Below are 24,685 nucleotides of genomic sequence, written 5' to 3' on the forward strand. Positions count from 1 at the left end.
TGTGTGTGTGTGTGTGTGTGTGTGTGTGTGTGTGTGTGTGTGTGTGTATTAGGAGCTGGGAACACAAAGGTGAACAAATAACAATCCTTGCCCTCAAGCTCTCGTAGTGGAGACAGGTTGAAAGGAAAGTACAGATTACAGTCGAGTCCGAGAGGCTGCATCAGGAATTTTTGGAGTCTGTGGGGAGGGTGTGGACCCCAGCCTGGGGGTTGAAGGGAGAAGGTGCCCTTGAAGAGTGACTGAAAGTCAGTGGGGCACATGAAGGCCAAAGGACTTACTTATCTGTGAGCGGACAGGACTTACTGGTCCATTTAAGGTGCACTTAACGCTAAGGGACCACAAAAGGGGAGGGGGTGTATATCTGAACTGGCCGAAGTTTTATGAATATTTTAGATCGGTTTTCTTCTGGGGCTGACGTTGATCTGACTGGCCCGCTCAGATCCCACCTGCCTGGGTTAAACCCCTCCTGTTGGCTCCGTGGGAATCATCCCAACCGGCTGTTAGGACAACACATGGGGTGTCTCTGGAGTTTCAGCCACTTGCATCCTTAAGCTGGGAGCTTTCCCCTGAGATAGGGACCCTTGGTGTCCCTGCGTCCGGTCTCACCCTCTCCAATCCATCCTCCTCACCTCAGCCAAGGTGAACTTTCTAGAAGCACTTCTCTGCTTCCAATCCTTCAAAGGCATTTGGTGACCCTAAGAACAAAATCCAAACTCCGAAGAGCAGTGTTCAAGCCCGGCCCACCCTCCGCACCGTCCTCTGCACGGCCCCGCCTGTCTGAACGCTTCTTCAGCTGTTGCCTCCGTCTGTTTGGGCCTCACCTATGTGATTAGTTCTTCTTCTTCTTTAAATTTAATTTTTATTTTATATTAGAGTATAGTTGATTTACAATGTGGTGTTAATTTCAGGTGTGCAGCAAACTGATTCAGTTATATGTATACCCATTCTTTTTCAGATTCTTTTCCTGCACAGGTTCTTACAGAATGTTGAGCAGAGTTCCCTGTGCTGTACAGTAGGTCCTTGGTGGTTATCTATCGCGTTGATACGTATAGTGATTAGTTCTTCTTGATGCACTTTCCGCTACTCCTGTTTTAGTTTCTACTCACCATCTGGTTCCTAATTCCACAGGAGGTCCTCAGGAACCCTTTCCTGGATGCCTCAGGTATACCTTTGCTGCTCTCCATGGTGACTGCGTAACCACCTGTGTTGGGTTCAATAGCGTCACCCCCAAATTCATGTCTACGCAGAGCCTCAGAACATGACCTTATTTAGAAATAGGGTCCTTGCAAATGTCATTAGTTAAAGACCTCTGTGATATCCTACTTGGTTTAGAGTGGTCCTAAATCCAACGACCGGTGTCCTTGTAAAAGGAGGAGGGGACACAGAGGGACATGCAGCAGAGAAGGTGATGTGCCTGCAAGCCAAAGACACCACCAGGAGCTGGAGGGAGGCCTGGAACGGACTCTTCCTCTGAGCCTCCGGAAGGAACCAACCCTGCTGCCATCTTGGTTTCAGACTTCTCACCTCCTGAATTGTGAGAGAATACATTTCTATCCTTGTAAGCCACCCAGCTTCTGGTAGTTTGTTATGGCAGCCACAGGAAAGTATACACTGCCCTTCTAGCTCTGGGCTTCAGGAAGAAAAATGCCTTGTCTCTTCTTCCACCCTTGTATTCCGAACACGGTGCCCGGCACCTAGTGGGCCATTCAGAAGTATTTGTTCATCAGTAAATGGGCTTCAGGAGTTCAGGGTGCTTTGAAATGTCACCCCAAATTTTGCATGTCAGATTTTTTTTTTCCTCCCTCGGGTTGAGAGTCAATGCAGAGCATTTGACAGATCCTCAAAGGGAACTGGGTTGCCAAGTGCTCAAGAACTTCTGCTTTTCGTGTCGAGGGTTTGTGGGGAAATATCTGGCCCATTATTTAAACCGAGACTTGTGAGCCTTGGGGTTCTTCTTATGAGCTGTCCCCACCGGCACGCTGTCCGCCTGAGCGGAAGGGGCATCTCGGGGACCAGAGGCAAATACAGCTGGGTGGGCTCTGCTCATCCTTCCTTGGATGAAAATATTCTCTCCATCGGAGCCTTGTGACAGTGGCCAGGCAGACAGCCCTCTGGCCCAAGGTTGACGGCTTTTCACTCTGTGCTTTGTTGACAGGAAAGCAAGCTTCCTGTGAGGCCAGGGATTGATTCATCACGGGCTTTTCCCTGCCTACTCACCGCCAGTGGGGAACCATGACTTTCAGAAAGAACGCTTATTGCCAAACAGGGGCTAAGGGTGACTTGAGAAACTATCTTTTCTATTGTCTCCCTTTTATTAGTGTGCTCGGCTGCCGCAGCAAATTACTACAGATTAGGTGGCCTGTGTGAAAAAGAATGAAATATTGGGACTTCCCTAGCGGTCCAGTGGTTAAGATTCCACGCTCCCACTGCAGGGGGTGCGGGTCCGATCCCTTGTCGGGGAACTAAGATCCCACATGCTGCACATGTGGGATCTTAGTTCCCACGTGTGGGGGAAAAAAAAAAAGAATGAAATAGTGCCATTTGCAGCAACATGGGTGGACCTAGAGATGATCGTACTAAGTGAAGTAAGCCAGACAGAGAAAGACAAATACCATATGCGGCACTTACATGTGGGATCGAAAATATGACACAAATGAACTTATGAACAGACTCACAGACGTAGAGAACAGACTTGTGGTTGCCAAGGGGGAGGGGAGGTGGGGGAGGGATGGATTTGGAGTTGGGATGAGCAGATGCAAACTATTATATATAGGATGGATAAACAGCAAGTTCCTACTGTAGAGCACAGGGAACTGTATTCAATATCCTGGGATAAACCCTGATGGAAAAGAATATGAAAAAGAATATATATATGTATAACTGAATCATTTTGCTGTACACCTGAAACTAGCACAATGTAGTCAATCAACTAGACTTATAAGAAAAATTAGTGGCCTCAGATAGGCCACTAGTCATATTTATCCTCTCAGAGTTGAGAGGCGGGAAGTACTAAACCGAGGCACGGGCGGGGCTGGTCCTGCTGGAGGCTCCGGAGGGGAGTCGTTCCAGGCGTCTCTCCTGTTTCCGGTGACTCTGCCAGCAGCCCTTGGTTTGCAGCCTCAGCCCTGCACCGTCCACCTCCACAGTTCACATACCTCCCTGCGTGTGTGTCTAAACCTCCCTCTTCTTGTAAGGACACCAGTCATTGGCGTTAAGGCCCACCTTAATCCAGTATGACCTCATCTCCACTTGATTACGTCTGAAAAGACCCTATTTCCAAATAAAGTCACGTTCACAGGTTCTGGAATGACATGAAATCTGGGGGGACACGATTCAACCCAGAGACATTACTGCTACACATATAATTTGTACTACACCCATAATACTATAATTAGCCATTCTACTACACATATCTGTGCCTCTGCTCCTAACGTAGTCTGAAACGCAGCACCTACTCATGAGACGCTTGTTGCCTTGAAGATTAAGCGTCCTGCCTAAGAGGGCAGGCTCTGGTGCCGCATGACTTGGGTTCAAATCCCAGCTCTACTATTCCCACCTGTATGGCCCGGGACGGGCCACCTCATTCCTCGGAGGTTTGCTTTCATCTTCTGCAGGGGGGCAATGGCAGCACCCACCTCATAGGATGTTGTGAGGGTTAAATGAAGAATTAGCTGTGTAAGCATTAGCACAGAGCCTGGCACGCCATAGACGCAGATACATGTTAGCTGTGGTTATTTTTGTTATTGTTATGAGAAAGCAACATCCATCTGAATTGTCAGAGTGAATTTGCTACTCTGCCTACGGAAAGGTCTAAGTGATATAACTCATGGAAGGAGGAACGGGTTCCAGGGACAAATCCCAGTAAACCTCTACGTGGCCCGTGCACGCCGGGCCAACAGCTGTATTTGAATCAACCCAACAGCTGTGACAGTAACTAAGCCTTACCAGCGCTTGCAAGGCACCAGGCTCTGGGCGTCGCCCCGTTCAATTCGTGCTACCACCTGATGCTTCTCTTCTTTCACAGATGAGGAAATCAAGGTAGTGACTCGCCCAGAGTTAGCGAGTGGCTGAATCAACGTGCTCTCACTCTAGAGCCTTTTCGTTAAGGGCTGGGAAGTAGAGGTGAATTTGCCAAGAGTGTCCTTCAAGGCCTGGGCTGGCTTTGCCACGAAGAGGGAAGGAGGTGGTCGAAGGAGGTGCAGATTAGAGTCTCGACAGTTCTCGTCCCTCTGGAGCTGACAAAGGACCTCTGTGCCGTGAAGGTGGAAGAGGCAACCGAGAGATGTGGTTGGGGTGTCAGTCATCGACGCAGCTGTTGGACACGAGGCTCCACCGGCCGAGAATGTGTGGTTGCCAAGGCTGCAGACGCCTGCGATCTCCCCCGTGCTGGCTCTGACTGCATCTCCAAGCCCCTCCCCACGTTCCGTCTGCCTCATGGCCTTTGCACTGGCTGTTCCTTCCCTCTTCCTGGCAAGCTCTCCCCTCAGGCTCTGAGTGGCCAGTCAGTCTCGGCTCCAATGTCACATCCTGGAGGAGGCCTCTCTGACCTCCCTAACCCTTCACCAAGCGTGTCTCTCACTTCTTCTCCTGATTTGTTTCCATGACCCGTATCACCGCCGACATGATCTTTGTTTACTTCTTTATTGCCTGTCTCTCATCCTGGAATGTCAGCTCCCTAGAGGAGCTGTCTAATCTATCTTGTTCATGGCTCCAGTGCTTAAAACAATGCCTGGAGCATGGTAGCTGCTCAACAAAATCTGTGTGCCTGGGTTCGGACTTCTGGACAGGCAGAGGCGAGTTAACCACAGCGGGACTTGGAACCAGGCTGCCCGACTCTGTCACTTACTAGCTCTGGGACACCAGGCTCATGAGTAAACTTTGCCGGGCCTCAGTCTGACCATCTCTAAGATGGGACAGTAGTGGCATCATCATGGGTCATTTTGAGGAGGAAATGGGTTAAGTCATGTAAGACAGCAGCAGGTCCCTGGTAGGTGTGAGCTCTTGTGTTTCCCCTGAACCTCTGGCTCTGCTGCCCTGCTCTCCTCCCATCCCCCTCCCTTGGCTGGAGGGTCAAGCATGTTGGCTCAGCTTTTGTTCCAGAAGCTCCTCCCTCTGTCTGTGCTGGACCCTCATCCTTCCCCAAGCTGGGCCGTGAGACTCAGCTGTCCTCTCGGAATCTGCTCGATTCTGCTCATTCCTCCACCAAGTCCCCAAGTCACTTTTCTTCCTTCCTCCCTTCTTCCCTTCCTTCCTTCCTGCCATGTGGCATGTGGGATCTTAGTTCCCGGACCAGGGATTGAACCCGGGGTCCCAGCAGTGAGAGCGCCGAGTCCTAACCACTGGACCACCAGGGAGGTCCCCATTCGTGTTTTTTTCCATCTGACTATGGTCGATGCAATTTGCCAATTTTGTGGTCAGAAGAGGCACCATTCACAACATAATTATGATGTCATCGTGGTTGCAAGAAAAAGGAATCCTTGGGGAAAGAAAAGCAAAATTTGGGACTTCCTGGGCGGTCCTCTGGCTAGGACTCTGAGCTCTCACTGCTGGGGCCCCGGGTTCAATCCCTGGTCCGGGAACTAAGATCCCACAAGGTGCATGGTGCGGCCGGGGGAAAAAGAAGCAGCAACATTTTCAGAGCCTTGATTTTGGTGTCCCTTTTCAGACTTCCTAAACTCCAGTTCCATGGAGATAAAATAGGGATTGCGGCCTGAGACGCCATGGCCTTGAACTCATTTCCAGCAGCTCAGATCGAAGAGCGTCCACATCACATATCACGTGGGGGAAACTGGGGCCCAGAGAGAAATGAAGCGTTTTTACTGTTACAGTCAGCTCTCTGACATGCGGGTGCGGGTTCTCCAGCTTGCAGTTTATGATGATGATAAACAACTGTTTTCCTGACCAGCATTTTTCGGGATCCACTTTAATGAGGTCTAGTTTACGTATGATCAAATGCCCCCATTTTATTTTTTTTTTAGAAAAAATTTTTATTTATTTATTTTATTTTTGGCTGCGTTGGGTCTTAGTTGTGGCACATGGGATCTTTGTTGCGACACGTGGGATCTTTCATTGTGGTGCTCGGGCTCTTCACTGCGGCGTTCGGGCTTCTCTGTAGTTGAGGCGGGCGGGCTCAGTAGTTGTGGCACGGGCTTCATTGCCCCACAGCATGTGGGATCTTAGTTCCCCGACCAGGGATTGAACCCGCGTCCCCTGCATTGCAAGGCAGGTTCTTAACCACCGGACCACTGGGGAAGTCCCAAATGGCCCCATTTTAAAAGTACATTTTGGTGAGGTTTTTTTTTTTTCTTCTTAATTTATTTTTTATTTAAGTATAGTTGATTTACAATGTTGTGTTAACTTCTGCTGTACAGCAAAGTGATTCACTTATACATATACATACATTCTTTTTCATATTCTTTTCCATTATGGCTTATCACAGGATACTGAATATAGTTCCCTGTGCTCTACACTAGGACCTTTTTGTTTTTCCATCCTGTATATAATAGTTTGCACCAGCTAATCCCAAACTCCCAATCCATCCCTCCCCCATCACCCCCCAGCCCCCCGCCTTGGCAACCACCAGCCTATTCTCTATGTCCCTGATTCTGTTTCTGTTTCATAGATATGTTCATTTGTGTCATATTTTAGGTTCCATGTATAAGTGATATCATATGGTATTTGTCTTTCTCTTTCTGACTTAACTTCACTTAGCATGGTAATCTCTAGTTGCATCCATGTTGCTGCAAATGGCATTCTGTCGTTCTTTTTTTTGGCTGGGTAGTATTCCATTGTATACATGTACCATATCTTCTTTATCCACTCATCTGTCGATGGACGTTTAGGTTGTTTCCATGTCTTGGCTATTGTAAATAGTGCTGCAGTGAACACTGGGGTACATGTGTCTTTTTGAATGATGGTTTTCTCTGGATATATGCCCAGGAGTGGGATTGCTGGATCATATGGTAGTTCTATTTTTAGTTTTCTGAGGAACCTCCATACTGTTTTCCATAGTGGCTGCACCAACTTACATTCCCACCAAGAGAACGGTAAACGATTCATTTGTGAAAAACACGAAAGCTGCCGCATCTCTTTCTTGGGGGCATCGCTGTTCGGGGCTCCCTGTGTCCAGAGATGGCCCACATGTGCCCTGCGGGGCAGCAAGGCCTCCTGCCCTTGTCAGTAGGTTCAACAGCCAGCGTGTCTTGCCTTTGACATTGTGGGCTCCCGTTTTGCCAGTGTCCTGTGCAGATCTGAGCTGGGCAGTGCTGTTGAACATTTGCAAGTTTAAAAATGATGTGATAACCAGAAGAAAATCGAAATGTTGGAATTTCAGTGAAAATGCCAGGGACTTCGTAATCCACTAAAACCTAAACTTTTCAAGCACTTAGAAAACTTGCATCACAATAGGGGTTAGAGGAGTGAATTGCTCATACTTGAAAAAAGAGAAAAGGACAGATACCTTTCACGGGCATCTCAGCCAGCATTTCAAGTGGTCTGAACAATGTTTAAATCTCTACGAGAACCCAGTGGATGAGCTTGATAATGCAGCACTCGTTTGGGTCTTGCCCACAGAGCATCCAGGGAAAGGCTCGTGCTAGTTTTGAAATAGGGGGGAAGTGGGTAGGGCAAAACCTTTGAAAGAATGACATAGTCCGAGGACAGGACATAAACTGATTAGAACCAAATGGGTCCAAGATGGCAGACAAGTCGACTTCCGCTAGACCTTGAGCCTCAGTATACACTCACTGTAACACATCAGCACGCTAAATGACACACCCCCAGGCGCCATGACAGTTCCAAGGCCGACCATAAAGGTCAAAAAGTGGGCAGTGGCCCAATTCCTGGAAATCCCACCCCTTCCCCAAAACAGCTGGAATTCTCCTCCCTCTCATTAGCCTATGAAATTACCCAGCCCTATAAAACCTGACAACCCCATACCCTGGGGCCGCTCTTGCCTTCTGAGATGGCCCGCACTCTGTCTTTGGAGTGTGTTTCTCTCTAAAGAAACCCACTTCTTACTTCTTACCTTGTCTCTGAATTCGTTCTGTGATGAGACATCCAGAGCCTGAGCTGCATTAAGTCCAGAGACCAGGTGTGTGATCTCAGTTAAAAGAACGTGGGTCCAAGCCCCAATGTAAGTTGCCTGGTTTCAGTTTCACCTGTGATGAGCAAGCAACGTATTTCTTGAAAATTCTTGGGTTGAGAAGTAACTTGAATAAGTCTCCTGGCTGGGTGACTGGATTCAAGCAATGACTTAGGCTGTCCAGACCGGGGTTTGAGGACCTGAGTGGTTATGAGCCATAGGTGTCTTGGAGGGAAGAGGATGACCAGTGACAGTGAGACAGCAGTGACCCCACCAGCTAAGCCCAGATACTGTCCACTCACTTAAACTGTCTGCCAGCCTGGCTCAGGAATGACGTTGGCAGTGTGTCGTTTCTTTTTTAATTTTCTTTTTCTTTTTCCTTCCAGTATCATTGAGGTACAGCACTGTGTGCGTCTAAGGCACACAGCATAATGATGTGACTTACACACATCATGAAATGACCACAGTAAGTTTAGTGAACATCCAGCATCTCACAGAGATACAACATTAGAAAAATAGAAAAACATTTGTTTCTTTGTGACAAGAACTCAGGGTTTTACTCTCTCAAGATACATAACGCATGTGACGCACAGCAGTGTTAATTATATTGATCATGTTGTACGTTATATTCCTGGCACTTATTTATCTTGTAGCTGGAATTTTGTGCCTTTTGAGCCCCTCGTTCAATCTTTGGCACACACTCCCTCCACCCTGTAACCACAAATCTGATCTCTTTTCTCTGAGTTTGTTTTTGAAGTGCAATCGTTACCGAATGCAAGTTTGTGTGCCCGATGCCCAGTGAGGCCAAACCAACCAAAAAGTTCATCTGCCTGAAACACAGAGAGGCCAAACCAACGGAAGAGTCAGAGTCTGGAGCAGAACAAGGTTTGGTGCAGGGCCAAGCAGGGAGAACGGGGGGGCTCGTGCTCAAAAAACCCGAATTCCCTGATGGTTCTGGGGGAGAAGTTTGCATAGGCAAAATTCGGGATGAGGGCTGCAGGGTGTGTGCCTTTCTTCTGATTGGTTGGTGTTGAGGTAACAGGGCAGGGCTCCAGGGATCTGGTGCTCAGCCTGAAGTTGGCTGGGTGAGGGAGTTCCTACAGAAGAGCTCAAAGATATATTGTTATGTGTATCCTTTGAGGGGGAACCAGGACCTGCCCCAAGGCTGCACTACACTTTCTTGACTGCCCCTCCCTTACTTCTGCATCCCCTCCCTTTCCTGATTAACAACTATTTGAATCTGACCTTTGGAAGGTCAAGGAGGCTGGATGAAGCCTATTTCCTACAAACAAGAAATGGGGGACATGGAAACGCTTTTGTGCCCGGGAGTGCCCCACAGGTTCCTGCTTGTTTTCGTAATTCACCTACAAGGCTATGTTATTTCCTGGTGCACAGCACAGCGATTTGCTCTTTCTGTACATATCAGAATGATCATCATGATAAGGTCTATTTGTCATCTGTCAGCACACAAAGGTGTCACCTAGTTAGTGATTATTCCTCACACTGTATTTTCATACCTGTGACTCATTTATTTTGTAACTGGAAGTTTGTCCCTCTTCATTTTCCTCACCCATTTCACTCATCCCCTCTCCCCTTGGGCAACAACCTGTTTGTTCTCTGTGTCTGTGACTCCATTTCCATTTTGTTTGCTTGTTCATTTGTTTTCCTTTTTACATTCCACATGTAAGTAAAACCACACAGTAATTGTCTTTTTCTGTCTGACTTACTTCACTGAGTGTAATATTGTCTCGGTCCATCCGTGTTGCTGCAAATGGCGTTATTTCATTCTTTCTTATGGCTGAGTAATATTCCACGGTGTGTATATACCACATCTTCTTTATCCATTCATCTGTCGATGGACACTCAGATCGCTTCCATATCTTGGCTATTGTAAATAGTGCTGCAATGAACATGGGGTGAAGGTGACAGTATATTGTACATACGTTTCCTTCTGTAAATTGATGTGTAATCTGTTAACTGTGTACCTTGATTTCTCTTCCTCCCCACTTCACGCCTTCTCTGCCCTCATTTTAATTTTGAGTCAAGTCCCTGCAGCACTGAGAGTTCTAGGCAGTGGCTGAGCTTGGAATCAGAGGTCAGTGTCCACCCTGGTAGGTCAGAGGCTCCAGGCACTCGAGGCGGTTTCTCTAAAGGACCCCGGTGAGGAAGGAAGCGAGCTGTCAACGCACTCAAAAGCCGGGTGTGACTTCTTTTTTCAGAATTGACTTTTTGCAGAAATTCATGTACTCTGTTACCTCTCAGGACTTTCTCAGCCGTTCTGCCGCCTTTGGGATTTTGCAGGAGCCGGGCTGGCGCTGGAAACTGCAGGGTAGTGAGGTCTGGTAGATGCCCCGAGGGCGAGGGCAGAAAGAACTTTCTGAACGAGACTTATATCAGCAAGAGACCCTCCCCCCACCATGTCATCCCCTTACAGCTTTCTCCACCCCACCCCCTGACCCCATACAGTAATTCAGGTTTGGGGTGCAGGACCCTCACTGGGGAGGAATCCTCTTGTCTGTGATCCTCACCTCTGAGCTGTTTGCTCTGGGACGTCCCATCCTGTCTTCCCCTTGTAAACGCTCAGCATCACGGGACAGGCAGCTTTGCCTCTTTGTTCTTGGGTGAGTAGGTCAAATAGCCATAAAAGTCACGTGATGCCCACCTATCCACTGGGGCAAGGTGAAGACCGTGGGCTTTATCCTCGTGTAGCAGACGGGGACGTGCAGGAATGTGATGATCTAGGTCACAGCCGATCTCAGAGAAGAGGAGCTGAGATATTCGCCAGTGAGACCTTGGCACCAGCCTGCTTCGCAAGTGTCGGTGCAGAATGGCCTGTCCAGTGGCTATCATTTGTTCTGTCTTTAAGCCTCCTAACTACAGTCATTCAACAACAGATCTCTACTAAGGGCAGGTCATGAGTCACACTGGGAGACCTCAGCCAGCTCTGCCCTTAAGAGGGTTACACCCTGGTGGCAGATAAAGAGACAGGAAAGCCATCCTTTAGAAGGCAGAGCAGGAACTCCTGACGTCTCTCCCACCCCTGGGGCTTTTATAAGCTGAGTTGGACGTGATTGAATTGACATTCGGGGGGACAGAATTAGCACATTACGAACACATCGGTCACAGGCACAAACGAGAAAGGTCCGTGCTGGGCTTCTCACCTTTTGGGCGATAAAGCTCGCAGCGAGAAGCATGTGAAAGATGGTGCTGTGGGACCATGGGAAAGAAAGACCACTTCTCCAGAGGGAAGCCAGGAGGGACTTCATAAAGCTTATTGGTTAGGACCTGAACGCTGAGCCCTTAAGGATGAGTAGGCATTAGCCAGAAGGGGGACGAGAGAGTCTTGTAGGCAGAGGGAAAAGAAAGGGCAAAGACCCAGCATTGAAAGGTGTGCATTCACTCCACAAATATTCCTAGAGGGACTCCACCCCGCAGGCACTGTCCTAGGTGCTGCAGATGCATCCGAACGATAAACAACCCTCACTCTGCGGGGTCTGGCTGGCGTTCCAGTGGGAGAGGACGGCTGGGATAGGGCATTTGAAGGCTGGACCCGTGCACTGAGCAGCTGGCGAAGGGCATCCTGTGTGTCCTCAGACGTTCGGGGGCCCTGAGCGCTGAATTCATCGACTGCATTTGGGATGGACTGCGCCACTCGCTAGGCGAGGCCCATGCTGGTGGCTGGAAGGGCTCAGCTCAGGGTTGTGGCAGTGGGCAGAAGTGTCCCATCAGGAGGCCCTGAGATGCCTGTGCGTCCGTCTCGTTGTCACATATCTTGTTGGAGTCCTTCCTTGAGAGTGAATGCACACATGTCCACTACAAGAGTGTGGAAAGGAAAGGGGAGACTTGCCAAGGATTATACCAAGCTTGGCTGGCAGGAACCCTTTTATTGAAAAGAACAAGAGTGGGAGTGGATGGATGGATGGATAAATGAGTGAATGAGTCAGCAAAACACACCAAGTTGGCTATTTGCTGCCACATTTTCTTTCAGTTCTTTTTGTTTGTGTGTGTGTGTGTGTGTGTTTTTTTGTTTTTTTTTTGCGGTATGCAGGTCTCTCACTGTTGTGGCCTCTCCCGTAGCGGAGCACAGGCTCCGGACGTGCAGGCTCAGCGGCCATGGCTCACGGGCCCAGCCGCTCCGCGGCATGTGGGATCTTCCCGGACCAGGGCACGAACCCGTGTCCCCTGCATCGGCAGGTGGACTCTCAACCACTGCGCCACCAGGGAAGCCTGTTTATGGTTTTTTTTTTTTTTTTTTTTTGGCCGTGCAGCTTGTGGGATCCTAGTTCCCCAACCAGGAATCGAACCCGGGCCCCCTGCAGTGGAAGCGTGGAGTTCCAACCACTGGACCACCAGGGAGGTCCCTGCTTGCAGTTTCAAAGGGCCTTCCTATTGGTTGTCTCAATGGTCTCACTTAACATCCTTCCCATTTAACAGAAGGCAATGTGGAGGCTGAGCTGAGCTGGTCCATCTAAGTCCTACTCCAGCCTTTTCCAGGTCTCACTACCCACCTGTGTCCCTCTGCACGCAAAGGCCTCAGCAGATGATCTTAAAAACCCATTTCCACCTCCAAGCCTTTAAATTATGAATGGAGCGCAGACAGCTTTTATTCCAGTCACATAGCAATTTAGAGAGTGGCCACAGCAGGCCTCATCCTTTGTTTTAAATTCCTTATAAATGAAGGCTGGACACGCTTCACTCCGCGACGTTGTATCTCTCTGGGGCTTTCGGGGCGGCGTTTCCTGCGCTTACGTTCCCGGATTCTAATATGCGTAATTGATGCAATGGCGAGTTGCTTTGGTTTCTGTCTGGCTGTGTCTTAATTTGCGTTGATTTTCCTGTTCACGGGCTGCTGTAATGTCTGGCTCTGTATTTCTAGCTTCGCTTTACAATGTCGTTTCAGACTTTAATTAGGACCCCTGTTGGTGAACTGGTCTGAACCTACCCAGATAGATTTGGGGGAAAACAAAGGAAGCTTTCCAAAGAGCAAGACCATTTTATTGCTTATTAATTAGTCCCTGCCCAATGCAGGGAGGGGCTGGGAAGGGGGGAGGGTGACACGGAGGTCAGTGCATCGAGCTGTGTGGGGTGTCGGTCGGTATTTTGGAGAAGGAGGTATAGCCAGGGCTCTCTAAAGACTTGGAAACAAAGGACATAAGATTGTTCCTGAGAGTTAAGCTATAAACTTTAACACATCTACAGTGGGGAAGGAACTGAGCCCTAAAAGCATCAGCTTAAGCGATTATGTGGAAAATGGACTAATGTGTCTTTTCCAACCAAATGACGGGGGCCTCTCGCTTCACGTTTTGTTGGTTCATTCACCAGATTTTGCTGGGGCGGCCCTGTCCCACCAAAGCATTCTGTTTGGGGCTGGAGTTGCCCCTCGAAGCCCCATCCTTGTAGAGCCTACAGTCTAGGGAGGAACTCAGAGTTACATCTTGCCATAGAAATATGCTATAGCTGTTCCAAAAGGACGGCATTAACATGTTCAAGGAGAGACCATGCTTAGCACAGGTGGTAAAAACAGGCAAGCATGATGGTACCCAAGAATGGTATTTTTGGCACTGCCCAGGTGTATCAGTCAGCTCGGGCTGCTGTAACAAATACAGCAGTCTGGGTGACTTAAACAACAGACATTTATTTCTCACATTTCCGGAAGCTGGGAAGTCCAAGATCAGGGTGCCAGCTGGGTCAGGTTCTGCTGAAGGCCCTCTTCCTGGCTGGCAGAGGGCCATCTTCTCCCTCCATCCTCACGTGGCAGATAGAAAGCTCTGGTCTCTCTTCCTTTTCTTATAAGGGCACTAATCTCATCATGGGGGCTCCACCCTCAGGACATCGTATAAAGGGAATCACCTCCCCAAGGCCCCACCTCCAGGTACCATGATACTGGGCAGAAGGGCTCCCACATACGTATTTTTTGGAGGACACAAGCGTTCAGTCAGTAGCACCAGGCAAGAAGAAGTGGTGGTCACAGCCTTTGAGCATCCCAGACCCACTGGCAAAGGTCAGTCCGCAGTGAACACAAGTCCCCTAGCTTAGCAAACAAAACCTTTTTCTATGACCCATTTGAACTCCCTTTGTGTTCATTAACTCCACACTTCCCAAGGCAGCCTTTGGATTCTGATTTCGTGTGCAGGAAGGAGACACACTGACCTTGCCGATGCTCTGGTTCCTCTGTCTGCCCTTGGACGTCATCTGGGAAGCAGGCATTCCGGTGTCCCTCACGAGCTCACGTGGTTTGCGTGGATGTGAGTCAGGCTGTCAGGGTTGGCACCAGCAAGAATGAGTCTCAGAACTGTCCCAGCCCAAGGCCAGTGACTAGTTTTAAGGTAGTTCCTTCTGTGGACCAGCCCGGCTGCAGCCAGCCTTCTCCCAGATGGAAAGGGACCTGGGAAGAACATGGTATGTGGGGCGGGCTGGCCTGGGCTCAAGTTCTAGCGCTGTCATTTCCTACGCATAGGGGTCCACGGTCTTTGATACTGAACAGGGATCAGACAGAGTAAGATGCGTGTTCATGCCGGCTGCGTGGTCTCGGGAAAGCTACCTCCATTCTCTGTGTTACCTTCCTGATCTGTAAAACGGAATTCTGATGATTCGAAATGATATCTGTAATACGATTAGGGTGGTAGCCACGTGATAAGTGGTAGCTATTTTTAGTATCCTAAGACACACATAAAGTTAAGGGATATTTATACTGTATTTATTTATTTTTTTATTGAAGTATAGATGATTTACAGTCACTTCTATGTGGAATCTAAAATATGGTTCACAAATGAACCTATCTACAAAACAGAAACAGACTCACAGACGTAGAGAACAGACTGGATCTTTATACTTCGTATATATCTATAGGTCTCAGCTTACACGTGACTTGTTTGAGGAGCACGTGATTCCCAGAGGCCTCTCACATGCTGGGGTCACCCACCTCTGACTCTGAACCATGTGCAGCTTGAGGGCAGAGACTGACCTTGTTCTGTTACCTGTTGCGCTCCAGGCCCCTATCCTGTTTCAGCTCCAGTGAGGTAGCCAGGAGGCTGGTTGTAAACAAGAGAAGCGCAGCTCTACCAGCCGAAGCGCAAACGGGGCACAGCTTTGGCTCACGGACTAAGCTCTGGAGAGACTCGGTCTTCTGTCTGGCCTTCTGAGCCCGTTGACCCATTCTTTCAGGCTCCTGGTTAGGGTGAGAGGTGAGGCCCTTGCCCTTCTGGGATTATATCATTTTAGCTTGAGATTCGAGGTGGGGGAGAAAAAGCTATTCCTCTCTGCCTGGTTCAGAAAATGCCAGTTTTGGATTCTGAATAGCCCTGCTCAGGTCGTGGGCCCGATCGTTGAGGAGAGGGCTGTGCTGCTCCGATGGGCCCACGTCGGGGTGCGTGGATGTGAGGGCAGGGGCTGCATCAGCAGCCCCACGGAAACCCCTTTAGTCAGCGCCCGGATACTGTCAGATGAGTGTCTACATTCAGGCTGCCAGGAGGGTTCAGGAGCTCCGGAGGTCAGAGTCAAGAGCCATCCTTCTGGGGAATAAGGGAAGACTTTGTGACAATGGGAGGCTTTGAAGGTTAGGTAGGGATTGGGAGGGGCGGGGAGAGAGGCCGGGCCTGCAGGCTGAGATACAGCCAAGTCGGGGCATCGGGCTGGCGAGCTGCACGTGGGGTGCGGGACGGCAGGGAGGGGATGGGAGGCGTTCCAGGAAGAAGAGTCCTGTCGGGCTGAACTTCGGGGATTTGTAGGCTGGTGTGTTCGTTTCCAGGAGCTGCCGTGACCGAGCACCACAAACGGAGGGGCTTAAAACAACAGAAATGTGTTCTGTCACACGGTTCTGGAGGCTGGCAGTTAAAGGTCAAGGTGCTGGCTGAGTCACGCTCCCTCTGAGACGCTAGAAGAAGCTCCTTCCCTCTCCACCGCCTGGCAGCCCCAGGCGTTCCGTCGCGTGTGCATCCAACGCTAGTCTTTGTCTCCTCAGTCACTTGGCCATCTGCCCTCCGAGAGACCTGCAGGTCTCCTCGCTGTGTCTCTCTCCTCTTTTCTTTTTTTTTTTTTTTTTAATTTTATTGAAATATAGTATAGTGATTCAGTTCTACATATATATATAATATTCTTTTTCATATTCTTTTCCATTATGGTTTTCTAAATTATTTTATTTTGTTTATTTATTTTTTAAATTTATTTTTGACCACGTTGGGTCTTCGTTGCTGCGCACGGGCTTTCTCTAGTTGCGGCGAGCGGGCGCTACTCTTCATTGCTGTGCGTGGGCTTCTCACTGCAGTGGCTTCTCTTGTTGCGGAGCACGGGCTCTAGGCATGCGGGCTCAGTAGCTGTGGCTCGTGGGCTCACTAGTTGTGGCTCGCGGGCTCTAGAGCGCAGGCTCAGTAGTTGTGGCGCATGGACTTAGTTGCTCCGTGGCATGTGGGATCTTCCTGGACCAGGGATCGAACCTGTGTCCCCTGCATTGGCAGGCGGATTCTTAACCACTGCGCCACCAGGGAAGTCCCCTCCATTACGGTTTGTCGCAGGATATTGAATATAGTTCCCTGTGCTCTACAGTAGGACCTTGTTTCTCTCCTCTTGTTTTAAGGACACCAGTTACATTGGGTTAAGGACTCCCCCCACTCCAGTATAACCTTATCTTAGCTGATTACACCAGCGATGACCCTGTTTCTAAATAGGTCGCCTTCTGAGGTATGGGGGTTAGGACTTGAGCTTATCTTTTGGGGAGGACACAGTTCAACCCATAGCAGGCAGGCAGGCAGGCAGCAGTGGCTCAGGGGCTGGAGAGGGAGGTTGGACCTGTGCGTGGTGAGTTACCGTGGCCAAGCAGAAGGAATCACTGAAGACCGGAAGTCACTGAAGACCGGGGGCCGGGGCCCGGCATGACCCACCCGCGGCCAAACCCGGGCTGGAGAGAGCGTACCTGGCTTCTTGTAAGGTCGCTGAAGTGATTCAGGTGGGGGGACAGCAGAGGGACTCAGAGGTGATGCCAGGTTGACCGGAGCGGGTGGACGCGGGCTCTCGCAGGGAGGATGCACGTTGGGGCCGGGGTGACCTGTGATGTGTGGATTTGCGGAGCAAATAGGATGCCCAAGTGGCCCCGACAGGAGCCAAGTGCCACCGCCCCAGGACCCCGTCCGTTTATGCCTTGCACACTGCTCCCCTCTCACACCTGAAATGCGCGCTTTCTCCCCATTTACCTATGATAACCATCACGCAGACTACGATGAATTAAAAAATCTACTCTGACCCTGGAGCGCTGCTAAAGGGCTTGACGCATGTCGTGCCATCAGATCCCTCAGATGACCTGGTGAGGCTGCTACGGTTGTGCCCACTTTGCAGATGAGGATACTGAGACCTGGCTGGAGTTACCTGTCTTGTCTCACACTGGAGGGAGCCGGGGCCGGAGATGAACCCACACCTGTTTGCCCGTACTTCTATCCCTCCTGCCGCTCCACCAGCCATACCTCACTCACTGTGTCTCTCTGGCCAGGCTCATCTTATTTTGTCTGGTTACCCACATAGGTCTTGACCCTCTGCTGAAGTGTAAGCCTCTGACGGAGAGGGCTGTGGTCCCCTCCCTGCCGTCCTTCCGCCAGGTATGGCTGGTGGAACTAAGACCAGCAGCTCAGAGTGAAGGGTTTGGGCTGAGCGGTGATGCGCGTCTGTATCTGTCGAGAGGCACAGATGGGTGAGGGCAGGAGTGAATGTCCACTGGGAGCGTCTCAAAGTCTGGTTCCCGCAGGGAACCCGGCCGAGGAAGCCCCAGTCCCCCCAGATGGGAAGAGCCATCTCACTGGTGGAGTGCAGGACTCCAGCTGCCCAAATCAGAGAACCCTCCTTCCTGAGGTCGGGAACCAGCCCCCCGGGGCGGGGGCGGCGGTGGCAGCGGGCAGACACACCCAGGCTCTCGGGGACTCCGTTCTAGAGGGGCAGCCGGGCAGCAAGCAGGGAGACCAGTCCGTGAGCAAGGTGAGGTCCGAGTGGATAAAGGCTCAAGACAGAATAGAACAGTGATGCAGTGGAGAGTGGTCAGGTCAGGAAAGCCCTCCCTGAGTAGGTGAAATGAGAGCTGAGACCCGGATGAAAAGAAGGGGCCCATCACGCGGAGACCAGAACACAGCCTTCCAGATGGAGGGGACATGAGAAGGGCCTGAGGCAGGGACAAGCTCGGGGTGATCTCGGTAGAGCCGCTCTGGGTGGTGTGGCTGCTGGGGGGAACCGGGGTGGGAATAGGGATGATGACGCCTGGGTCCAGATCCCCTGGGCGTGGGGTTCCACGCTGTCAGGATCCTTGCACCCCATTCCAAGGAGCTCCACCCAGGCTGCTGGTGGTTGGAGGTGGCCAGCGTGGGACTCCAACAAGGATGCCTGGCGCCGCACCTGCAGGGCTCTCTCCGTTCTCTGCTCTAACGGGATTACTTCCCTGGGACTGTGCAGGGCATGGATGCCCAGGAACCTCCAGTTGCCCGGGGTCCCGCCTGGCTGCCCCTGGGGCTGGGAGGAGCTGGATCTCAGAAAACCTACTAGCTATCAGTGTTTGGCTGTATCTGTGTGCTCCCGCTCGCCGCTTGAGAAGCTCACGACCGTGACTTTGGGTTTACCTAAATTGCAATGAGGACTTATTTGTGGGTTTCCAGCCAGGAATAATGTTAGCTGATAAACAGTTTTCAAGATCACTTTGGCCGCCCCATGGAAAACTGGGAGAGGAGGAACTGGGGCAGCAAATGTAAATGGGGGGCAGGGCTGCCGCGTTCAGCTGGGCGGGTTGAGTGCTGTTCAGCTCCGCACCGTGGTGTGGATGGTGGGTTAATGCTCTGCTGTCGCCATCTTGAAATGCTTGGTAGGTTCTGAATAAGGGCCTTTGCATTTTCATTTTGCTCCGGGCCCTGCCGATTGTGCAGCCGCTCCCACTGCTGTGGGTAAGGAGGTGACCCATACGGAGCTACACCTGCAGAGCAGAATGAGTCCAGTGACAGTGGGTGCTCGTGGCTTAGAGAAGTGCCCGGATTCTAGAAGCCTGAGCATTAGCTATGAGAGTAATAAAAGCCGCCGAGTGTGAGGTACCGTAGTAGTAATCTAGTCGTAGTAAGAGTCATTGTCATTATCTTAATTAACTTACTTTTGGCTGCGTTGGGTCTTTGTTGCTGCACGCTGGCCTTCTCTAGTTGCGGCGAGCAGGGACCACTCTTCATTGCAGTGCACAGGCTTCTCATTGAGGTGGCTTCTATTGCTGTGGAGCATGGGCTGTACGGCGCGTGGGCTTCAGTAGTTGTGGCGCACGGGCTTAGTTGCTCGGCGGCACATAGGATCTTCCCGGACCAGGGCTCGAACCTGTGTCCCCTGCATTAGCAGGCGGATTCTTAACCACTGCGCCACCAGGGAAGTCCCAGTAGTCATTATTATAAGGAACATTTAGGAGTGTGATCTAGGAGGATGTTTGTGCTTTAATCTTGGGAGGAAAAGAACAGAAGAGGCTGGGTACAAATGAACGTTTTCTTGGGAGAAAAGTATGAACATTGAAGTGGAGCTCAGTCTGGGATTCCAAGGGCAGCGGTTGCCAGCTGCATGCAACGTCCAGAATCCTGGATTTTGCCCCAGGAATCGAACTCCCTGAGGCCGCAGTATGTGGGCAGCTGGGGATGCTGTGAGAGAAGCCGGTGCCTGGGAAATTACCCAGGGGACCAGCAACCGATGGACAGAAGGGAGGCTGCACGTGCTACTTCCAGCCCCAGGGGACGGAGGGACAGGAAGGAAGTGCTGGCAGGGGTGTGAAGCCAGAGTCGGGGGCCCTGGAGCTCCCCGAGGCTGGAGGGAGGCCTCGCCCAGCACCTGCGGACCCAGCATGAGCGTTGGAGCACCTCGCTCCCCTGCCCTCATTCTGTCAGATGGAGGCATCGCACGTCTGCTTGAAGAGCACGGCTTCAGGGCTGGGCCGGCGCTTTCAGACGGGCATTGCTGGGACCTCTCGGTGCGTGTCACCGCTCTGTGAATTCACCCATCCTCTGGGACTGAGGCCCAGGCCTCTTTAGCAGAGACTCACCACGTTGTACCAAAGCAAAGAGTACGGTGGCATCACCCTCTCCACATGCGCTGGGTGGTGCCCACCTCGTGCTGGGCTGAGGACTGAATGGTCGGGAGAGGATGGTCCGGTGGAAGACAGATGCTGCTCTGGTGGCGAACTGCTGAGTAACAAACCATCCCCGAAGTCAGCAGCTCAAAACAACAACCATTTCATCACGTCTCATGATGCCGAGGGTCAGGAATTCAGGTGTCTCTTGGTTGGGTGATCCTTTACCTTGTTGTGTTGACCAAGGCGGCTCTGGTGAAATTCAGCAGGCAGATGGCTGCGCTGGGAGGTCCAGGGTGGCCTCACGCACACGTGTGATGTTTAGACGCAGTGGCCTCCGCTGGGGTCATGGGCCGGAGCACCTACAGATGGCCTGTCCAGCTGGGCCGTGTTGGGGGAGTCGATTTCTCACCCAGCGGCTCACAGAGTGTTTTCAGGGAGGAGGTGGAAGCTACCAGTCTCGTGAGGGCTGAGCCCAGAAACTGGTGCAGTGTCCCCTTCACATCCTCTGGGGCTCAAAGCACTCACAGTGTCAAGGGCGGGGGGACCTCAGGCCCCGCCTGTCACGGGGAGGCCTATCCACGGATTCGTGGCCATCTGGAAGCTGCCCCAAAAGGGAAAACAAAGAATTAGAGTTCAGTGTTGTAAAGGAGATGCCAAAGGCTATATGATCACGTAGAGAAGAGGGGGCCTTGACTCCACGTTGGGTGGGGAGGTGCAGATTGGGGGGCTGGGGGAGAGGCAGGGAGAGGCAGGGAGGGTGACCTGGGGGGGTAACATCTGAGTCTTTGAGCGGGGTCTTGAAGACGACTGGGACTGGTCAGTCAGGATAAGGTGGGACACTAGGGGAAGGGTTTGGGGAGTGGGGGAAGAGCATGGGCAAAGGCACAGCGGACAGGAGTAAGTGGGGGCTTGGGAGGATGTGAGGAAGCAGCTCAGGGCAGGAGGGGGGCAGCGGCTGAGCTCTGAGAAGCAGGCAGAGAGAGATTGTGTTTTCCAGTAAGAGACTGGTGTGATCCGACTCCCACTGTGGAAGGACATTTGCATCAGTGTGAAGGATGGTTTCGGAGGTGGGGAAGAATGGGTGAAGGTGGTGACGACTTCTGGGTGTAAGTCATGAGACGTAATGCATAGCATGGGGACGAGCGTCAACAATGCTGTCTTGTGTATTTGAAAGTCACTAAGAGAGGAGATCTTAAAAGTTCTCATCACAGGAAAAAAGTTTGTGACTGTGGGAGGTGACAGATGTTAACTAAACTTTACTGTGGTGATCATTTCATAATATGCACTTATATCAAATTATGATGTTGTACCCCTGAAACTAGTACAAGGTTATGTGTCAATTATATCTCACTAAAACCAGAAGGAAAAGAATAGAAACATTCTCCCACATGGCCGTAATCCTGAAAATGAGCGATAATCCCCTAATATCATTTTATATCCAGTTCATATTAAATCTCCCTCCCTAATTAGCCCTCAGGTGTGTTGCCAGCTCTTCTGAACTGGGATCCAGTAAGATTCATGTATTGCACTTGGTTCTATCTCTTTAGTCTTTCCTTATGCACAGTATCGCCCCGTCCGTCCCATCGTTCCCTCAGATGCTGACTGTTTGAAGAGATGGGACTGGTTGTCTTATCGAACGTCTAAAGAATGGTTTGGTAAAGTCTCTTCTTGTGGGGTCATTTAATTTGGTCTTGCATTAGCTTTTTTTTTCCTGTAATGTGGAAATTAGGTCCAGGGGTCTGACTAGATTCAGGTTAAACGTTTTCGGTAAGAATCCTTGGTGTCATGAATTCATATTGCATCCTGTCAGGAGACACATGAAGTCAGGTTGCCCCTTCATTAGTGACATTCAATTTACTCACGTTCCTTGAGGGTAAGAAAATGGCTAGACTTCTCTGTTTCTCCATAGTGTCTGAAAAAGGGCTGGGCTTACAGTAAGGAGTAATAGATAGTCAGCTCTTGTGTCAGCAGTGGTGATGTTCTATAACGTCCCTGTGAACACTGAATCTGTGAGAGCCCAAACAAGAAGGTCACCTTGTCCAACCTCAGCTGGAAATGTGCAGATTTTCACAGGTCTGCGTATATCCGTGAACTATCCCTTCAGAGCCACGAGTGTTGATTTCTGGGGTTACAGATGCATTAAGTGAGTAGGTGAATATAAAATGTGGAAAATCCGTTCAATATGTGGGATTAAATCCCTTCGAGTCAGCTGTGTGACCCTGGGTTAGTCACATAATGCGTCTCTGGGCTTCATTTTCTTTACCTGCCCCACGGCTGGCGGGTCCTGGAGCTTTTTCCCAGCGCTGGGACCCCAGGGATTGAGTCCCTCTTGGCCCGGCTTTCTGTGGTCAGGCCGACCCCCATCGCTCTCCTCTCCGCGCAGGTTTGTGGACTTCCACGCGGCTGCGTCCACCTGCTCGCCCTCCCGGGCCGCCCTGCTCACCGGCCGGCTTGGCCTCCGCAACGGAGTCCCTCACAACTTTGCAGCCACCTCTGTGGGGGGCCTTCCACTCAACGAGACCACCTTGGCCGAAGTGCTGCAGCGGGCTGGCTACGTCACCGGGCTGATTGGTAACGTGGCCCCCACCGCCCAGACCCCGTCCCCCCTGCACTTTCTGTGCTGACTGCTTTGTGTCTGCAGAGCTGCCGCCTCTCCTGCTCGTGTCCGCTTTTCTGCTCATTTCTCGCTGTAGGAGTTGGGAATGCTTTCAGCTCTAAGCAACTGAAACGACCTGCCAGGGGACTAAACCATGTATGGAACTAGTTTCCCCTGGTGCCCCCTACAGAGGCCAAGACAACCCAGCCTCCCAACGGCATCCTCAGGCTGCCTGTGCTTAGGATCCTGGCTCTCCAAGAGCTGGGTCCGGCGGGGTTCCCGCCTCCCTCCACCACGTGAAGGGGCAACGAGGGTCCCTGTGGGGATGTCCTCGGGGCCCCGGGCTCCCCGTTAACCTGCAGGAAGCTGGCATTCCTGGTGTGTCGGCCTGGCTCCTCCTCTGGGTCAAGGAGCCTGACATAACTTTGCAGAAGATCAGACTGCAGTGTGGCCTTCATTGTCCTGGGAGGACGAGACCATTAAGGTCCCAACCGGCTCTCCTTTTCACCCCTTTCTCTCCATACCCGGAGGTACGAACTATTCTGAGGCTCTCACTATGGGCTGAGCGTCCTCACCCGCCCTGTCCCTGCATCCGTGTAAGACTCCCAGCCCGGGGGGCGGGAGGGCTTTGGTCCCCGGGCTCTCTGACCCTGACACGTCATGCAGCATCAGGGGCACTGGGTTCTTCTCGAGCTGGGTTCGATCTCACTTGCTCCTCCTTCTTCAGGCCTTTAAATCCCAAGAAGGCAACTGATTACAGGTCGACTGTTCACCTCTCATGACACCTTTTGCTTTTCTGGGAGAGGGTACTGAAGCGTAGCTCCTTGTTGAGATCGTGAACTTCCTAGCAGCGCGCTTACAGGGCAAATGAGAAGCCTGCTGAGGGAACACCGAGTCCACTGACACCACTCACTGTTTGCTTCTCATCTTGCTCTGTGTTCATGTGTTTGTCCCCAGCTACACACGTTATCACTCGGCCCTACTTTTCTCCCCCTCCTATTATTTTCTATGTCCTGGTGATATAATTCTACACGCTTATTATAATTTTAGAAGCAATTTTAAAATTGTACTATAATTTTATATTTCCACGTCATGCTGAATCTAAGCATTCCACTTAGCTTAATCCACTTCCCTCAACTTTTTATGACATTTGTTTTCAAACCTACAGACCAGTTGCAAGAAGGGACTCCTAGACCCCCATATACCCTTCACCTCGATTCACCGTTGCTCGTTTTGGCCACAGGCGTGTGTCTTGAAAAGATGGTTTGGAAGCATTGTACTGAGGCCACGTGAGATAACTTACTGAGTCAGACTCCTGTGGTTGCCTGTTTCTTTCCGTCCTTGGCGTTGTTTCACGCTGCCGCCGTACTGGTCTTTGCCCCGCGTTTTTGATTCTTCCCCTTACCTCGTGGGTGACTTCCCTGTGGGATCTTTACCCGGAGAGCAGAGAATGAGCAGGTCAGAGGGTCCCAGCCTCGCCTCGTGCCCCCCAGTGAACGCGTTTACAGCGCCAGGAGCAGCCCTGCGGCAGAGCTTCCTCGTTGCTGGCCTGGCTCGGGCGGCGCAGGGAGGCGGCGCCCCGCTCAGCTTCTGCAGAGGACGATGATGAAAGCAGGCGGGAGCGGCATCTCTGGGACTGTCTGGGCCGTGCACTTGCTCCTTGGGTCCTTTGCAGGGCCCCAGGCAGGAGGGCCGAGCGGAAGGTGTGGGGAGCCCTGGCGGGGGTGGGGGGGGTGGGGGGGGGGCGTTGCCGTGGGCGCTGCACCCTCTTTGGGGGGCAGGAGCTCAGCCTGCTAACTTCTCTGGGCTCCCGGTAATGGCTCGTCTTCCCCCCCCCACCCCCCGCACGCTTTCCTGCCTGAGTCGTGAGTCATCCTTGCTTGCTTTCTGTCTCCCTGGGGACTCCCTCTCGGTCCCAGAGAACGAGGCTTGGCTGTCACACAGCACG

General features: G+C 51.3%; 1 protein-coding gene across 19 annotated transcripts in view; it reads left to right on the top strand.

Annotated features, from left to right (window-relative positions):
- The window catches only part of ARSG (arylsulfatase G), a 115,509-nt gene that overhangs the window by 46,756 nt on the left and 44,068 nt on the right, over positions 1-24,685 (top strand). For 18 of the 19 annotated variants that reach the window (XR_003427502.1, XM_027080491.1, XM_027080490.1 and 15 more), the window contains one exon: positions 22,525-22,712. Coding sequence is in view for 18 of the 19 variants with exons in the window: in XM_027080491.1 (XP_026936292.1) it covers positions 22,525-22,712 (188 nt within the window). In the remaining variant the exon portion in view is untranslated. Of the gene's footprint in view, positions 1-17,268; positions 17,379-22,524; positions 22,713-24,685 lie in introns of all 19 variants that reach the window. The other variant, XM_027080496.1, reaches the window with a different exon arrangement.

Source organism: Aethalodelphis obliquidens, unplaced genomic scaffold (genome assembly GCF_003676395.1).
Source record: "Aethalodelphis obliquidens isolate GAN/ISIS:26980383/991018 unplaced genomic scaffold, ASM367639v1 scaffold44, whole genome shotgun sequence".
NCBI classification, from domain to species: Eukaryota; Metazoa; Chordata; class Mammalia; order Artiodactyla; family Delphinidae; genus Aethalodelphis; species Aethalodelphis obliquidens.